Raw genomic sequence first — 18,837 nt, forward strand, 5'->3', positions numbered from 1 at the left:
AATCTGAAAAAGACTTCTGACTTCTCTTCGTCTTTGCGAGGAACTAGGTTTTCATTCACTTGGTCTTGCAAAATATCCTTCTTCTGTTCCATATTCTCACTAGTGGTATCGTCAATACCATTGTCAGTTGCATCATCTGTTTTTGTCAAATCTGCATCAGATGGTAATGCTTTAGCACTAATATCCAAGTCAGTTTCTCCGTTTATAATCTGCGACTGACCAAAACGGGGAGGAAATTCATAAACAGAAGCCGGGATCTCTTTAAGCTTATCACGGCTGGTAGTTCCACTTTTCCCATAGTCTATAAATACAACAGTCACATCTTCACCACTAAAGTCTTTAATAACAGATCGATAATACAATCCATCTTGGGCAACTGCCGCTGCAACCTTTGCTCCAATAATTATATCACCGGAATAAGGCAAAAGTTCGGTAGATAAGGCAGTTTCAATTGTATCAATAATATCACAGTCCATGTTCTCGCTGCTTTCAAATTTTGCTAAAACGGAAGTAGGGTCTTTATTTGCCTGTCCTGTCAAATCTGATAGAGGTACTTCTTCCAGTTTTGGAGGACCTTCAATCTGGTGATTTTGGGTATCTATCTCAAAAAGAGGTACAACAACCTGATGATTTTCGTCGACTTTTATAGGATTTCCAACCTGAGAACCTGGTCTTAATAAAGAACTTTGAGATAATACATCCTCAGTTTCTACATTATTTACAGGCACGACATCAAGGGGAGCTTCTTCAACTTTTGCAGGAATTCCTATCAGAGAGCCTTGGGTTTCTACCAAACCTACAGATGGGAAACCCCGAGGGGTTTCTTCAGCTTTTATGGAATCTGTACTTTGACAATCTTGAGTTTCAACCACACATGATGTATCCTGAGGAGCTTCATTAATTTCAATTTCGCTTTTGATTGGTGAATTTTGAGTTTCGAACTTCCCTGGAGAAGATGCATCCCAAAGGTCTCTTTCGGGTTCTACAGAGACTTCATTCAAAGAATCTCGAACGTCTACTTGGTCTGAAGATAGCATACCCCGTTGAGCTTCTTCAAGTTCTTTGGGACTATTGGGGATATCCCGAAGAGTTTCTACAACTTTTATGGGATCTGTGCTCTGGTAACCTTGAGTTTCAACCAAATTCAAAGACGGGACATCCTGAGGAGTTTCTTCAACTTTTATGGGATCTATTATCTGATAAGTATGAGCTTCTACCGAACTCAAAGACAGGGTATCCCGCAGAATTCCTTCAAATTTGATGGGATCTGAAATCTGATAATCTTGAATTTCTACCAAACTTAGAGGTGGTACAACCTGGATAGTTTCTTCCACTTTGGTGAGACTTACATTTTGTGAATCTTTAGCTTCTTCATTACTTAAAGATGGTAAGTTTTTTTCAGTCTCTTCAGGTTTTATAGGGCTTTTTATCAGAGAATTCCTAACATCTACCATGCATACAGATGATGTATCTTGAGGAGCTTCACTAATTTTAATTTCGCTTTCGATTGGAGAGTTAGGAGTTTCGAACCTCCCTGGAGAAGATGCATCCCAAGGGGCTACTTCGGGTTCTACAGAAATTTCATTCAAAGAATCTCGAACATCTGCCACAAAGGGCTCAAGATCTTTCTTTAAAGCTTCATTAATGACCAATGTCAATGACTCCTTTGGTATAGACTCTACATGTTCTGGCTCCGATGTTTTAAGATTTTTGTATAGAATCTCATTGATGACAGGTTCCACTGGTTTAGTTGCTGTAGCCTCCAATTGCGGAGGTATCTTACGTATACGTTCAGGAATTTTTCTTAGATTTTCGACTTCTGTAGTATCTTCCTTGCCATAGTCAACAAAGTATACATTTACTGTGTTCTCATTAATATAAGAAATTTCTGCACGATAATAAAGATTATCTTCACTAAATATAGCCGCAACTTCATCACCAGCTTGTGGATCACCTGATAACGGTTCAAGCTCACCTGAAAATTCCTTGGTGATTTTATCAATTGGTGTTTCTCCTGAGTTTGAGGCAGGAATAGCAGCGGAGACTGTCAAAGTAGTTGCTTTGTGTAGATTAATCTGCTCCCGCTGTGGTGGTATATTACGTATACATTCGGGTACTTCTCTTAAGTCTTCAATGTCTGTAGTATCGTCATTGCCATAGTCAATAAAGTATACATTTACTGTATTTTCAACAATACAAGAAATTTCTGCACGATAATAAAGGCCATCATTACTGAACACAGCCGCAACTTGATCGCCAGGTTGTGGATTAATTGATAAAGGATCAAGATCACCAGGCAACTCCTTAGTGATTTTATTAATGAGTGTTTCAAGCTGAGGAGGAATGCCTGCAATCGAACTAGGAATTTTCCTTAATTTTTCAACTTTTACAGCTGATTCATTACCATAATCGATGAAATAGACATTAGCCTGGCCATTTTCAATAGACTTAATGTTGGCACGGTAAAACAGGCCATCTGCGTCAAAGATTGCTGAAACAAAATCACCAGCCTTAGGTTCAGAACCTAGTTCTTCAAGAGGACTAGCTAATGCATTAGCTATCATATCAATGGGTAAGTGTTCTGGTTTCTTTAATACAACACCAGCTTCAATAAGAGCTGACGCAACATCCTTACTGTCTGAATCAATTGATACAGGATGAAGGCCATCAACCGGCTCAAAAGGGACAGCTTGGACAACACCTTTAGCAAGAAGTTGTGATTCAATTGTGCTCGAAGTGTTCGACTCAGCAACAACAGTACCTTTTAACTTACATCGCAAGGCTCTAACTGGTAAGTTAGCAAATCTTGGATGAAGACTGTGGAAATTCTTTTTATCAGAATGTATTTCATGAGCTCCGTAATCAAGGAATAAAACAGTAAATTTTTGGCCTTCGATCCGTTCACACATAGACCTATTCCACTTTCCGTCGTCTGCAGATCGCACAACAAAATTAGTTCCAACTTCAATAATGTCCTGTTTCATTTCTAGTTCAGTCAATCCATTGTAAAAGTCATTAAGCTCAATAAAAAGCATATCATAGTCACTTCTTTTGGAAACATCACCAAGGCTAAAACATACTGGAGACTTGTAATGACATAAATAACAATCCTGAGGAATTCCAATCTTAAACGTGGGTGGCGACAGAGTACCATGGAAAGCAGCTTCTACACCTAAACCACCATATTCGACGTTAAGTGACACACCGTCGTCTCTTAAATTCACTAAAAAAGTACGGGCTGAAGGGATTTTCCGTACTACAGTAATACAAAGTGACTTGGCAGTCGTTTTCTCCTCAAACTGAGATTTCATCTATTCACCAGCATTAACAAAACTAAGGGCACATTTACAGGCTTGAGCCGGGAGCACAACTTGATCTTCCTCTAAGTCTCTCAGATCAGAGAATTTTGTTTCTTGTCTATTTCCGTAGTCAACAAAATATATCGTGGCAGAATTTACACCAACTTTCTCAATAACCCCACGATACCACATTCCATCTACCGCGAATTTTGCACAACATACAGTATCCTCTTTGAACTCTGTTTTGGGAGGAATGTTTCCAGAAAAGTATGAGTTAATCTTTTCACTCATATTATCTATTTCTGGAATGTTTTTCTCTAGCTGAACATAAAATTCCTTAGGCGAGTTGACGTAAACAACTTGACATTTCTCGGTGGCTCCAACTGGCAAGCTCACAGGTTTGAATTTCAAAGCTTTTTTGGTCACTCGGACAGGAGGAGTTACTACCTGCAAAGAGATAATACTTTCAAAAGTCAAGGCACTGTGGACAGCCTTTTTATAATTGAAAGCAGATAGGAGATTAGGGCCCCCTTTTCCAGTGAAAGAAGATAAAGACGCATCATTGTACACATAGGCAAACGTTTAATTGGTTTATCTATTTCATAACTCTCTTCTTCTTGCAAAACGTGATTAACCCAATCCTACTCTTATGTAAACTAATGCCTATCCCCTTGAATTCATGAAAGTATGAGCCCTTAGAAGCCAAATCCATGTTCATATAACCACCAATGGAGTTTTTAAAGGAATGCAAAGACCTAGCATTAATGTTCTTGAAACCAAGCATCTGCTTTTTTTGTTTGTTTTTTTAGGCTTTTATTGTATCTTTGAATATGAAAAAAGTGGTTTTGAGCCATCTAGAAGTCATATTGGCTTCTGGAAAATGATACAGACAATTAAAAAAAAGCTCATGGAATTTTTCCAACTTGAAAAAAATAACTGAATGAATAAAGAAAACAAACAAAAAGAAAGGCCAAAGATAGCGAAAGGATAAAAAAATAATAGAGAAAAATACACTAAAAAATTAAAAAATCCAGTTATCTATAAAAAAGTGTTTTTCTCTATTCCATATAGATGAAATTTCCGAAGACACAAATCTTAGTTCTAAGAACGTTGGCTCTCTTTCTTGCGAGCAAAACAATATCGGTCTAAGAAAAAAAAATAATAAAAAAGATATTTAAGGGTTAGGAACCGAGTTCTTAGCTGATATAATATTTATTCAAATTGAGTTTCAAAAGACAAGATGAATATTTCAAGCAAAAAGCGTAGCCTTGGCCGTAATAATAAATATTTTATTCATAAATATATAATATAAAAAAGAAATATTCATAAATAAAAATATATATGATTTGTATCTCTTAAATCTAATACGTAACTTCTACCCCACCGCTACTATAATCATCCCATACAGCCTAAAACAAAGCCATCGAGTTCCGAGACTGGACACAAAGGACAAATTTATTTATGTCTCAAGTGAAACTATAAGTTCATAGTAGGTATAGTATTAAAAGTTAATAATTGTACATAACATCATCCTGATTCTCCGACAGATACGAACAATTCATATTCTTCCTGTTTTATCGTATTCCGTTTGGTATAAAAGCATAGGCCCTATGTGTCCATGCTTGGGTTCATATGGAAGGGGGGGGGGGGTCATCGGAACTGCCAACAGAAAGTGATTTTACGAAAATTAATTGGAATGGTGGGGGAGGGGGATTGGTATGTACCGCGATGTAACTTTTTTAAATTTTATTTGAAAAGATAGGACCTTGCACTAAACCATAGACTTGACAGGATACCTTAGTTTAAAAAGAATTTCAAAAATATTCCCAAGAAAGATTAAAACCAAAAGATAATAATCCTGTGCACCCGTTTACGCAAAGCCAAGGCAGCCGTCTCAAAGAGCAAAGATCCCATTACTGATTTCCAGTACCTTTAAGCCAGTCTTATGGGGATTAAGATAAGGTCTGCAACTTAGATGGTAAACATTAAAGCAGTAAAGGCAGAAGAATTGCTTATCCATTGTAATTCTAGAGGAATCATACCCAATTCATCTTTTCAAATAAAGTCGTGAAGAGATTTTATGAACTTCACTCCAGGGAATTCATTTAGGCTCTGATCTTTCTTAGAACACACATTTCGAACTTTCAATTCTCCTGTGTTAAAATACAGGGAGTACTTTTCCGCTCTAAGACCATTTTCCCATCTAAATCGGCCACTCCTCAACAAGTCCTGCATAAAGCGTGTTGCTTAATATGGCTTCAAGTTTTATGCCGGAAATCCCCACAGTAACTACTAGCCCTATCCTACAGGGCTAGTATGACAGGTTGTAGCACTGTTAAGACTAACTGGTACTTTTAAAGGCCGTGTTTCATATGGTGTCTATCTTCTGAAAGTACACCCACTCTCCTTCTTCTAAGAAGCGTTTTCTTCTTTTACCACCACTTCTCGAAAGTTAGATCTGATTATCCGAAGGAGGTAAAGCATAGGAAATAGAGTAAAAGGAGCAGCTTTCTTTAAAGATGCACATCCATTTGGAGTCATTCCTAACGAGATAATTCTAATAAAGCCATTTGTGTATTCTTTTGAGGGAGAACTAAAAAAATCCACAAAACCTTGAATGATTAGGCTGGGCTATCACTTCCATTAGATTGCGCGCGAATAATTTGCCTGGTGCTGAAATGTGTAATGTGTAAAAAAAAAACTTTTCAATTTCTTAGACATATAATTTAATACCTAACACTCAGTGGTTTCCCCACTCTCACACAAAAAAACACCTGGAACTGAATTTTACATCGCATGAGAGTGATTGTAAATATAGTGCGATGCAAATATTGTACAAATAAAGTATAAATTATTTCAATACAACAACAAAAGTTAGATAAAGAAACTGCAAAACAATTCACTAAAACAGAAACAAAAACAGGAAAATGCTTTCAAACAAAACTCGCATTTTTATAGTTTGAAAATCTAGCGAAGAGTAACGGAATTCACAAGCTACTTTTTATAGTTAATTGAATCAAAGAGTTACATCATATAATTATACTCTATTACCAAGTTTTTACAAATAAAATGTACTCTGAATTTTTTTCAAAGGTAACTAAAACCAGAAAACAAATTATCCATATGAAAATAAAAATACTAAATCTACTAAAGATATGTCTTAAAACGCTACGAAAATAATACAAAAAAAACTTTTATAACAAGAAAAATTATAACTGATCAATTTTGTTAGTTTTCTTGAAGTAAGCTTTCTTTTCGAATTGTACATTAAGGGATGCTTTGGGACGCTTCTATATGTATACGGGAGGCTTAAGCGAAGAAAAACGATACCGGGAGCTCTGAGCCGCACACTCTATCAAGCAAACAGATCAAAGAAACAAGGCCTTACCCAGGATTTTTTTTCGGAGGGGTTTTTACTCAATTTCCTTTTTTTTGGGGGGGGGGGGGTTACACAGAAAAACCTCAAAAAACGCATACAAAATTTGTTTATGTCCATTTTTGTTAAGTTTTTACGAGTCAGACAAACATTTCAGGGGGGGGGGGGGTTAAAACTAACCCCCCCCCGGGATACGGCCTTGCAGAGAAAGGCGAAATTAATCTCGCGAGATTTCATCATATGAAAGCAGAAGACCCGACCCAAACGAGGGTAATTTTCGAGGGTTAGTAATCTAGACGTCATCGGAATGAGGTGAGGGCCGAAGGCCCGACTTACCAACCAGAGCAGGCCGGAGAAGGTGACAAAAGTTCGCAAAGCGAGATTTTTGCACGCAAGTCAAGCGAGGCCCCATTGCCCAGAGACGAAGGCCGGAGTAATAAACAAATAAACAAGGTATATATTAGAGAATAGGTGCATAGTAATTTCACAGTGTTAATACATTATTAATCAATTATTGACTTGAAACAAATATAGCTTAAAAAATAGCTTTAATAAATTCAACTCAACAAAGAAAATTAAAATAAATAGTAACTTACTTGGTCACCACCAGTGTCGGATGTATTCCAATCGTTTTTACCTGAAAGAAAAGTCAGTAAGCTATAGCAATATAATACAAAATCATATCCAAAAGAAGCAAAAAAAAAACAGGAAAAGACCAATAATCCTGGAGCATTAAATAGGATATTGCTTGTACATTATATTGCCCTTTGTAGAAGATATGCAGAACAAATTAATGCATATTGGGTTTTAAGAAGCCTTGATTGTAATTTTAGCAACTAGACCCCGAAACCACGCCGAAAAGTCGGCGGCACGCCGCCGAAAAAACGGTAGCGCGCCGCCGAGCTTGCATCAGCGCGCTAACGCCGCCGCTGATTCTATCGGCGGCGGCGTCACTAATACGCTACCGTTTTCTTTTGTTTTTCTCTCTTTTTTTCTTATCGATATCGACCTCCGGGCTTCAACATTCATCCCGGCTAATCTGTTTCTTAAAGATAAATACTGTCATCTTGGGCCCGCCGTGTATATCGGTTCGTAGGAAGAAGAAGAAGGAATTTTTCTTGAAACAAAAATTCTACATTGCCTTTAGAAAAATGTTTGTCTCTAAGCTTCATTATATAAAAAAAAGTAATGAATGGTAGATAGATGAATAGCAACCCTAACCAAGAACGGAAGCATAACATCCTAAATATTGATAATATTAAATCAAACTTTTTATTCAAAGAAACAACTTTTTATTCCAAATATGCATTTGAGTTCGAAATAAACATCCCAAGTTGTTAGTACATAATAAAATTCGCATAGTTACAGAAAAAAAAGAAAAAAAGGACAATTCCGATAAAAATAAGCTGTCAAGTTGAGCAAGTCTGAATATATATATACATATATATATATATATATATATATATATATATATATATATATATATATATATATATATATATATATATATATATATATATATATATATATATATATATATATATATATATATATATATATATATATATATATATATATATATATATATATATATATATAGTATATATATACATATATATATATATATATATATATATATATATATATATAATATATATATATATATATATATATATATATATATATATATATATATATATATATATATATAAATATATAAATATATATATATATATATATATATATATATATATATATATATATATATATATATATATATATATATATATATATATATATATATATATATATATATATATATATATATATATATATATATATATATATATATATATATATATATATATATATATATATATATATATATATATATATATATATATATATATATATATATATATATATATATATATATATAAGGAACAAAAACATGGAAAATGACTGTAAGTCAATAAAACAAAGACGAAAATCTTGAAAACAAGAATTAGTCTATTTCCAGTAGGAAGTACCAGATATATACAATGGTCAAAAAGCCGACACCTCCTTACTCGAAAATCTTATCAGTTTTAATGATACTTTTATCATTGGAAAGTGTGAATTTTGTCATTTCGAACAATCGGAGCAGAATTTTGAAATCTTTGTCATAGAAACTTGAAAAAGGGCTCATTCGATTGGAAATTCACAGGGCTAGTGCCTTTTTTTAATAGTCAAAAGTGATTTGAGGCTAACATTGTAGTCCATTCTCTACTTACAGCTGTACAAATTGGTTGCAATTTAATGTTATCAGTTTCTTTTTTTTATCGCTCCCTTTTTTATCAGTCCATTTGTCTAATCTAAGAGTGTGCACCGGAACTAAATTGTAATTAATTACTTGTTAGTAATTTCAAAAAATCTTAGAAAAAATGTTGAACTTCTCTGGTTTTGTGCCATATATAGGGATGTTCAGTTTGAATGATACTTTTATCATTGGAAAGTGTTAATTTTGTCATTTCGAATAAACGGAACAGAATTTTCATTTTAAAGTTCAGTAGGGCAGTCCCTAAAAATTATCTACCATACCAGCTAGGAAAACGCCGAAGATGGGTTCAAAAGAAATGACATTTGACCCATTTAATAGCTTTGAAAGTTCCCTACGGTATTGCCCACTTTGATTGAACACCTTGTCGAAAGGGTTTCACTGTCTTTCCAATCAAACTTTACAGTCAAACAAAAAATTCTCAATAGCTTTCAATGTCAAATATTCCCCCGTCCCCTGGGAGAATTTGCTAATGTACCCTTTGTGTTTGAGAGGGACAGCCGACGTTGAGGTTCGCAAAATGATTTTTAGGGTATCAAATCCTTTTAGGATAAATTATGTTAGCAATTCTATATTATTCCTAAGTTAGGTATCATTTTTCTGCTAGCGTATGTGATCATGACTCATTGCCTTTTATAATGCTTAACCGCAAGCAAGAGAGGTGGATCCTACTAAAATCGATTTAAAGGCCCTCTTCCCCCTAAAAAAAAGCTGACCTAAAGTGCAAGTCTGTCAAATATTGACCCAGCTGGGAGAAAATTCTTACCCCCCCCCCCCCGCTATATCATCTAAGAGATAGAATCTGTGAACGCCCGCGTTTATAATATTCAATCCAATTAAAACCATTCTTTGTTCATAATAGTTCAGTGCCTCTATTCGAAAATTACCTATGTGTGGGCAAGCAGATATATAATTATTTATTTTCGCACTCGAAATATTTCTGCAATATGAAAGGACCTCTTACACTCTCAGCATCCACATAGCAAGCTTAGTCTGAATATATTCCTCCGAATGGGAGGTTAGGGAATAAATCCCTCATCTTCTCAAAATCATCCGCATTTCTTCGGTTTTCCAACTATCTTTCATTGATGATAAATTAAGGACGTTGAGCTAACAAAAAGAAAAGGAAACAGCTATTTTTCTTTTTACTGAACTGAATAGTTGCGCGGTTAACGCTTATGTCGCTGACCTTTTTTCGGATAAAATCGAATTTGTTGTTTTGACACTCCTCAGTATTCGCTGGCCTTAAACTTTAAAGTGGCATGGATATCAAAATAAAACTTTTCTTTCCCCTGCAGGAACCAATGTTAGGTCTATTCATTCCTTATAACTACGATTCCCTAAGATTTCTGTTTTTGTTGTTTCAAAATTACAAAATTTTAAAGGCAGTGCCACTTCTTGTCAGCGTTGCAATGTTGAACTATGTAAAATAATAATCAAAACTAATTTATTAAATTTGACAATGCTCTTTGTCTGTAAAAATTCAAACATTAACTATCTTTTGATTTCAAATGTCTACTAAGGATTTTCAGTGCCCGGGACAATATCTGTTTTGCACCGGACAGCCGGCAAGGTGGATAGCCTCTCCCGAGCTACTCCGCTGTTTGCTTTCTCAAGACAACTACATCTTCAAAGGGAAACTACACCTTCTTGAACTGTTTGGTGCCGTATGTTTTTAGCTTGTTTTTTTGCTTAATTTTCACCCACGTCCCTTTTTTTCTAATTCAGCACCCGCTACCACCGAAACTGCATATGAAGGTGAATTTCATCATAGTTGTGACCTTTTACAGTACAAGTACCCATCAACCATTTCAAACTATCATGTTGCATTTTCACTGCCCTTGGTCCTTGAAGACAAATAAAAAAAAATTTATGAGCATCGAGTAAAACGTATAATGGTCAAATACCTACCTTCATCAAACTTTGGTTTTCCGTTAAATCTGCGGAACCCATCATTGTCTCCTCTATTTTTGGCGAACGTATCATCTTCAAAGCGTACACACTTTTCTTTACCAGATTCACGTGGTTTTCCGCCAGCAAAGTCTCCTCTCTCCCTGAACTGACGTTTGAAAGCATCCCCATCTATATAAAAAAAAAAAAAAAAAAAAAAAAAAAAAAAAAAAAATCAAGACTGGAACTACGCATCAGCACTGTTTCTGTTTTTGTCTAACCTGTTTCTGTGTCTGTTTATATATATATATATATATATATATATATATATATATAAAAAAAAAAAAAAAAAAACAGAAACTGAAAAAAACAGGTTAACTACACATACACATAGTTTATTTGTATTTAGTTTTACATCCCCTCAATTTTCCCTGTAATTTTCAACTAAATACCCAATTGCATTCCTGGGGTATTGTATTTGTACCTTTTCGAAGAATCAGAAAATTTGATCAAACAACGAATGGCTAATCAAGAAAATAAATCCGAGTTCTTTTTATTTAATTGCGTTAATTCTAAATTAATTAAATTAATGAATTGTCGAGTTTTGTCTCATCTTGTCATGCTTAGCCAATGTGGTCTATGAAATTATATAAGTCTAGAATCAACAAAAAAACCTATTTTCGGGCTCCTAGACTAGATCACATGCGAGGAATAACTCCATAGTTGGTACTTAATACATTAAAAGAGTTACAGATGCTCACCCATCACTTGGATCGAAATGAAGTTCTTTTTCATAATCAATGGTGAGTTTTTTGTATACTCACCGGTTTTGAGAAACTTGGAAAAGAGGAGCCACTCAAGGTTCATATGTGAACTATGGGTTTCGAATCATATGCTAAACCAAATACTTTTCTTTCTTTTTTTTATACTTTTGTGTTTCAAGTAGAATATAGAATGTACCCCAGTAATCTGTTCAATCTAAGTTACAACTTCTTTTTTTTATAGAGCTTTAATAAATTCTATCAATACACAAAGTATGAGAGAAAGCTTGCTCTTGAGGTTTATCAAGGTGAGATAAAAACAAAAGAATATAAAATATAGGTAAAAAATATGAAGCTGAATAAAAAAATGAGAAATGACTGTAACTCAATAAAACATCCAAGACCGAAGTGGCCTAACAAAACAAAGACGAAAATCTTGAAAACAAGAACTAGTCTATTTCCAGGAAGAAGTACCAGATATATACAATGGCCAGTCTAAAAGCCGACACCTTATAAATCTTAGAAAAAATGTTAACTTTTCTCGTTTTGTGCCAGAGATAGGGATATTCAGTTTAATGATATTTTTATCATTGGAAAGTGTGAATTTTGTCAATTCGAATAAACAGGACAGAATTTTCATTCTAAAGTTAAGGCTGGCAGTCCCTAAAAATTATCTACCACACCAGCTAGGAAAACGTCAAAAATGGGCTCAAAATAAATGTCATTTGACCCATTTGGTAGCTTTAAAAGTTCCCTACGGTATTACCCACTTTGATTGAATACCTTGCCGAAAGGGTTTCACTGTCTTTCCAATCAAACTTTACAGTCAAACAAAAAATTCTCAATAGCTTTCAATGTCAAATATTCCCCCGTCCCCTGGGAGAATTCGCTAATGTACCCTTTGTGTTTGAGAGGGACAGCCGACGTTGAGGTTCGCAAAATGATTTTTAGGGTATCAAATTCTTTTAGAATAAATTATGATAGCAATTCTATATTATTCTTAAGTTAGGTATCATTTTTCTGCTAGCGTATGTGATCATGACTCATTGCCTTTTATAATGCTTAACCGCAAGCAAGAGAGGTGGGTCCTACTAAGATCGATTTAAAGGCCCTCTTCCCCCTAGAAAAAAGCCGACCTAAAGTGCAAGTCTATCAAATATAGACCCAGCTGGGTCAATAGCAACCATTCTTTGTTCATAATAGTTCAGTGCCTCTATTCGAAAATACCAACATCAAGTGGAATTTATGAGGTCATTGAAGCTATTTGATTTCATATCCACTGAAGAGCAGAACATGGAGCATTCACTTTTTCAAATCACGGGTTTATTAAAGACTAGAAATTTAGAATTATAAGGCAACCTAGACTTCAAAATATTATCACCACCCAAAGTAGCTTTTTAATGCTCTTTTCCACTATAAATCTACAAAAAGCACATTGAAAAATTTAATAGCTGTATTATACTATTCCAATAAGAAAAACCTAGGTTTTTTCCTTAAAATTTTCATCTTAAGACACGGTCTTAACGGTAAATTTGCGGTCATAATTGTGTGAAAACGTGCAAAAACTGAAAATTTTCATGCATGAAGAAGTTGATTTTAAAAGACATACAGAGCAAATAGTGGCATCTGCAAAAGTATTTGTATATACTTTAATAAGGGATTACAACAAGTCATAAAGCTTAAAAAGAAAAACCGAAAGTTTGAAGCTTAGGAAACCAAAATTTCAGGAAAATCAAACTTGTTTTGATAATTATATATTTTTGAAAAGACAGCAGTTATATAAGTATACAAAATATGCCAAGAGGAAGACCGAAAAAACGCATATTTACAATTGTTGCAAGTGTTGATTCGTTGGAAAAAAAGAAGTTTTTGTCCAGCCACCTGAACAGTCAGTAAATCAATAGCCTGGACCATCATTTGAGACCAGATCAATACAGGCAGCTAAAGCAAAGGGCATTGATATATTGTCTGAAATAATGAAAATCCAAAATCCAAAAATCCAAAATGAATTTGAAAGAAAAATCGGCTAGAAGACTTACAAAAACAAGGATCACAACGAATTAAAAACGAAAGTGAAGAAGAAAAAATTTTGTCTTAAGACACCGTAATCTTCGACACCAACAAACTCCGGTGCAAAACCCAGCACAAACCTTTAAAGATGCGGTAAACTACCCAACTGTTAATTAAAAGTCGTTGGGACAAGGAGTTGGCACCGTTTCTGTTTTGGCAATTAAAAAACGGAACAGAAACAAATTCTAACAGAAACGGAGAAAAAAAACCAGAATTCCGTTCTTTTTTTTCTCTCTTTTTCCGAAAAACAGAAACGGTCTATTTTTTTCTTTTTAAACGGTCGTTTTAACAGATATTTCCGGTTTTTTAGGTTTATCAAAGTAAAATGAATATTGACAAACATTGATTAATAAAAAATATCAAATATAAAAAGACCAAACATCCCCCCAAAAAAGATCAAACACACCCCGGTTTGCCCCCCATCTGAAATTTAGTTTCTAACAAAATCTTGTCAAAACTAAGATAAATCTGCATAACTCAAGCATCAATATAAATAGGTCGGTTTTTCTTTTAGTTTATATTTATCTTTATAGTACTATAAAAGTACTTTTGTAGTACTAAATAGTGCCTTTATAGTGCCAAATGGCTTATTTTTAGTTTTTACTGTCATTTTCACTTGATTTGAGAAAATTGGCTCCTACTTTGCCCACCTCCCCGGGATTTTGATAAAATTACGCCACTGTTTATCCTCCTCCACCCCCTAACGTGCAAATATGTAGCCAAAATTTGTCTCTAAAGTATTATATTTTCATAATACTTAGGTCTATTTCATTAAAATTAACCTAATTTCACTTCTTGAGCGAGGTGGGTGTAAGGAATATAGTACCTATATAGCACAAATTGTATACTTCCCCTGTGTTTTGTCAGCATTGATTTAAATGCTTTTATAAAGCATGTTTTTGAATTATTGTTTAGCGATTCTTAACTGAACTTAAAATTTTTTTCAACTTTTTTTTCATGTCTTGAAAAGACATTGCTTATACTTATAAGAAAAGAAAATCGGTAATGTTTTTCTAACAACGATTTCTACTAAGCTTCAAATTTTTGGGTTTTTTTTCCAGGTTTTGAATTGTTGTAATCCCTTGTTAAAATATATACAAATGTTTTTGCAATTACCCGTTTTTTGCTCTTCACGCAATTTGATGTCTTTAATATAAACTTCTCCGTGCATGAAAATCTTCAACTTTTCCACATAAGTGTGACAACTGTGAAAACGTCATTGCCATATAAATGTATATATATATTTTTTTCTAATATTAAAGCTCTTAACGAATTTTCTCAAACCTCTGACCTATCTACATTGTTTTTTTAGGCAAGAATATCCCAGAATACCAATTTTCCCGAAAAAATATGGAGCTGTTTTTTTTATATATATATATATATATATATATATATATATATATATATATATATATATATATATATATATATATATATATATATATATATATATATATATATATATATATATATATATATATATACCCCAATTTTCGTTTTCTGTAGGGAACATTTTTACGAAATCGCATGTGCTTGAACCGCATTCGCTTCTCCCTTTACATGTCTCACTACGAAGAAAAAACAAACAAAAGGCGCGATGAGAAAATCGAAAAGTTTTGTAGATTTCAAATAGACATCAAATAAAATACATAAAATAAATTGCCTACCTCCTGTGTTCCTCCAATTCTTTGACTCGGAACCTCTTTGCGGACGCTCATCTCGCTTTGGCTTCTTCCAACTTGATTCCAACCACTGCATCCCAGGCTCTGCATCGCAACCACTTTCAGAAGTCTTTCGCAGTAGCGAATTACGGTCAAATTTAGGATCTGAAGACAAAACAAGTCATTCATTCAAATATTCGTTTTAAATTAAAAGCCTTTATTTCTTATGAGGCTAATTTCCACAAAAACATAAATCAGTAAGTCGTTTCAACGGATACCCTACTCGTGTAATGTTAAGATATGTATTGTGTTTGAAGAAAACAATGGCAGAAGTGAGCACTCTCCTTCTCCGGATAGACTCTGTCACAAATTCATAGACTCTCGTTTTTGTTATCTTTGTTAAGCGCCCAGGCACAGATTCAAGCTATCACGTCAAGCTAAAGAAAATCACTGAGGGAGTAAATTTTCTTTCCTGAGATTCTTTTGTCACGTTTTTACAAGCCGGAAGAGCAATTCGGGGTAAGGGGGAGGACAAACCCCTTATCTCTCTTGGATATGACCTTGCCCTCCACCTTTATAAAGGTAGTTTTGCATATTGCTTCTATAAGATAATCCAAAATCTCGTGATTTGCTCCATTTTTCCAATTATTTGTTTAAACCGAACGTATAGTTTCTCTTTTATATATTTCTAGTAAGTATAGCATTGAAAGCAAAGACAATACAGACGTATCAAATTTATCGATATTCCATCCAAGTCCAATACCATGCAACACTATTCGCAGGGTGGATTAAGTGTTACAGTTACAGAACCAGATATAGTAAATAAATTGCATAGTTATAACGTATTACTATTATTATAGTGGTATAACAAGTTGGGTATTTACCCAAGGCAAATATCATGCAACACTACTTGCCGGTGTCGGGTAGTATAAATACTAGTAACAGAACTACATACATTTAATAAATTGTACAGCTACAGCCAAGGCCGTACCCAGGATTTTTTTCGGAGGGGGTTTTACTCAAAGTTTTTTTCGGGGGAGGGGGGGGGTTACCCAAAAAACTAAAAAAATGCATCAAAATTTGTTTATATCCATTTTTGTTACGTTTTTACGAGCCAAACAAACATTTCGAGGGGGAGGGGTTCAAACACCCCTCTGGGTACAGCCTTGGCTACAGCGTATTATTAAAGTGACAGTATCTACTTACATTGTTATATAACCGTATAGTTACAGTTACAAATAAATACTACATTACAGTTATAATATACTAATTACAGTTTTGATTAGTTTTAGCACATCCTCTACAATACCGATATGTACAAAGCACAGATGTGCCCAATTTATCAAAAAATCAAAATTTTCAATTAAACTGCAATCTTAGACAGAAAATAGTTGTAACAAAAATACTAATCGTCGAGTGTACTAACTGTCATTTCTAATCTCAAATAAGGTCATCTCAAAATCTCTGTCCCACTGATGTGGAACAGAGAATTAATATTCTTTTGTCCAACAATGAAGTCCAGAGAAATATCAAAGTAAACTGAACGGTTCATAAAAATAACAAAACAACAAGTATATGTCCTTTTGATAGAATACCACTTACCATTTTTTCATTTTGTCTTTTTTGAAGCTTTCTTCCAAAGTAAACCGAAAGGACCATAAAAAAAACATTGGTTTTAGGAAACAAATTAGTCTACTGTTGAACAAACAAACGGTTAAACATTGGGCAATTTATCGTCGCCGATAGGAAATAAAAAAAAACGGTAGGCCATTTTGGGATTATATATATAAGAAAATCAAGAAGTTTTGGTGCTTCAAGGCCTTGTGTGCAAGACCTGAACCTGATAATATGTTACTCCCTGCATAACAGCCATCCTCCATATTATCAATGCGTTTTCTTGTTCTTATGGTAGATTGAACTAATCATTAAACTGAGAAAATACTCTATTATACATTTAAAGGAATGCAAATAGTTGCAGTAAATATTCATCAGAATTTCAACTTGAAATTACTAATTATCTAATCTAGAATACGATAGATCAGATAAAGGTTTATTTGAAAATAAAACTAAAAAGCAACAATGAACCGAATTAGCTTCGTATTTTTTCCCTTTCCTTTTCCTCCCTTTTTCTTTCTAATATATATTTTAAGGTAAAGAGACGTTGATATTCAAATATATTCGTTTTTGGCTAAACGCGTGCTAGGCTTTGATTACCACATAGTAAAATAAGGTAAGACTTCACAGACTATAAAAATTACATTCTTAGTAGCCTATCAAAAACGGAAAAACATGTGAAGAAGGAAAGCGAGGATAATTCTAGCCTGTGAAAAAAGGACAGATAAATATACATTTGTTTTTTTTTCTTTTTCAGTCATGTCAGTGGAGATACCTCCGTGGAATTATTCTGTGCCTATCTCCACCTCTACGTCCACCTGGAATTCTGCAGCACAAATGTTGCTTATTCAACAAACTGCTGTTCATCAAAGATTTTGACTAAATATTAAAATTTTGTCTAAAATTTCAATTACAATCCAACATTTTAATTCTTATAGAAAAACTGAAAAAGTGGGGCGCTACCAATCAGTTTACAATTAGTTATATGCACAACTTAAGATAAAAAAATCGGGGCTTTATGATGATGGTAACCCCAATTCATATCTTAGATAGGCCTGGGTATGATTTGAAAAACTACTCGAGATTGAACAATAATAATAATAAATAAAAAAAAAAATCAACCGAAAGTAAGAAAAAACATTAAAACTTAAAAACGGAACAGAGCTTAAAACGGATAATAGCGGATCTGCCCGCTCCTCGGCTCCCCGCTCTTTAAGCTATGGTTTGACTTTTTGTCCAAATTTTTAAGAGCAAACTTCTCAAGCACAAGTGTCGTGGAACTCGAAAAGAACCAATTTGAAAGCACGAAAAAACTTCATCGCAATGAGCGTGTGGCTGAGAAGAGGGCACCTCCTCTGATATACAGGATGATTTCTTTTCCTTTTAATGTTGCTCTATACTTCAGATGGGAAAAACTTGTTTTATCTATATTTAATTGAAAGACAGATTCACTGAGGCCGACTGTTCATTTTTCAAACGGGGGATACGCAGAATTCAGATGGAGATAATTTGAGTGAGTGGAAAAAGGAAAAATAATATACAGAAGTTTCGGTCAAGACCTCCTCTCGACCGTCCTCAGTGCACAAACTTAAAAATAGAGTAAAAACTACGGATAAAAGTCCTACGGACAAAATTAATCTTAGAACACTAAATTGAAAAAGGCCCTCAAAAAGTAACAGTGAAAGAGCATAACTTTTTTGTCATCCTTAGCTATTGTGGTATTAGAAATTATTTAGTAGCCTGTCACACATGCTATGAAGCATTGTCGGGTAAAACATCATTGCAATACTGTCATGTATTTTTTTTTCTTTAAATGCCTTTGAATGTGACGTCATTCGCATGAAAAATA

The 18,837-nt window shown here is 34.1% G+C and overlaps 2 protein-coding genes across 2 annotated transcripts in view; both read right to left on the reverse strand.

Annotated features, from left to right (window-relative positions):
* LOC148956672 (uncharacterized) overlaps window positions 1-18,837 on the reverse strand; it is a 75,143-nt gene that overhangs the window by 23,652 nt on the left and 32,654 nt on the right. The window contains exon 5 of the mRNA XM_089091677.1: window positions 1-3,311. Coding sequence (XP_088947803.1) covers window positions 1-3,311 — 3,311 coding nt within the window. The remainder of the gene's footprint in view (window positions 3,312-18,837) is intronic.
* Window positions 3,292-18,837, reverse strand: part of LOC148956673 (uncharacterized) — a 26,491-nt gene continuing 10,945 nt past the window's right edge. Inside the window, exons 4-7 of the mRNA XM_089086643.1 lie at window positions 15,381-15,539; window positions 10,904-11,074; window positions 7,272-7,312; window positions 3,292-3,746 (exon numbers count right to left, since the gene is read on the reverse strand). Coding sequence (XP_088942769.1) covers window positions 3,312-3,746; window positions 7,272-7,312; window positions 10,904-11,074; window positions 15,381-15,539 — 806 coding nt within the window. The 3' untranslated portion in view covers window positions 3,292-3,311. The remainder of the gene's footprint in view (window positions 3,747-7,271; window positions 7,313-10,903; window positions 11,075-15,380; window positions 15,540-18,837) is intronic.

The sequence above is a fragment of the Artemia sp. Qi Xiang Cuo genome, chromosome 1 (assembly GCF_049724085.1).
Source record: "Artemia sp. Qi Xiang Cuo chromosome 1, ASM4972408v1, whole genome shotgun sequence".
Lineage (NCBI taxonomy): Eukaryota > Metazoa > Arthropoda > Branchiopoda > Anostraca > Artemiidae > Artemia > Artemia sp. Qi Xiang Cuo.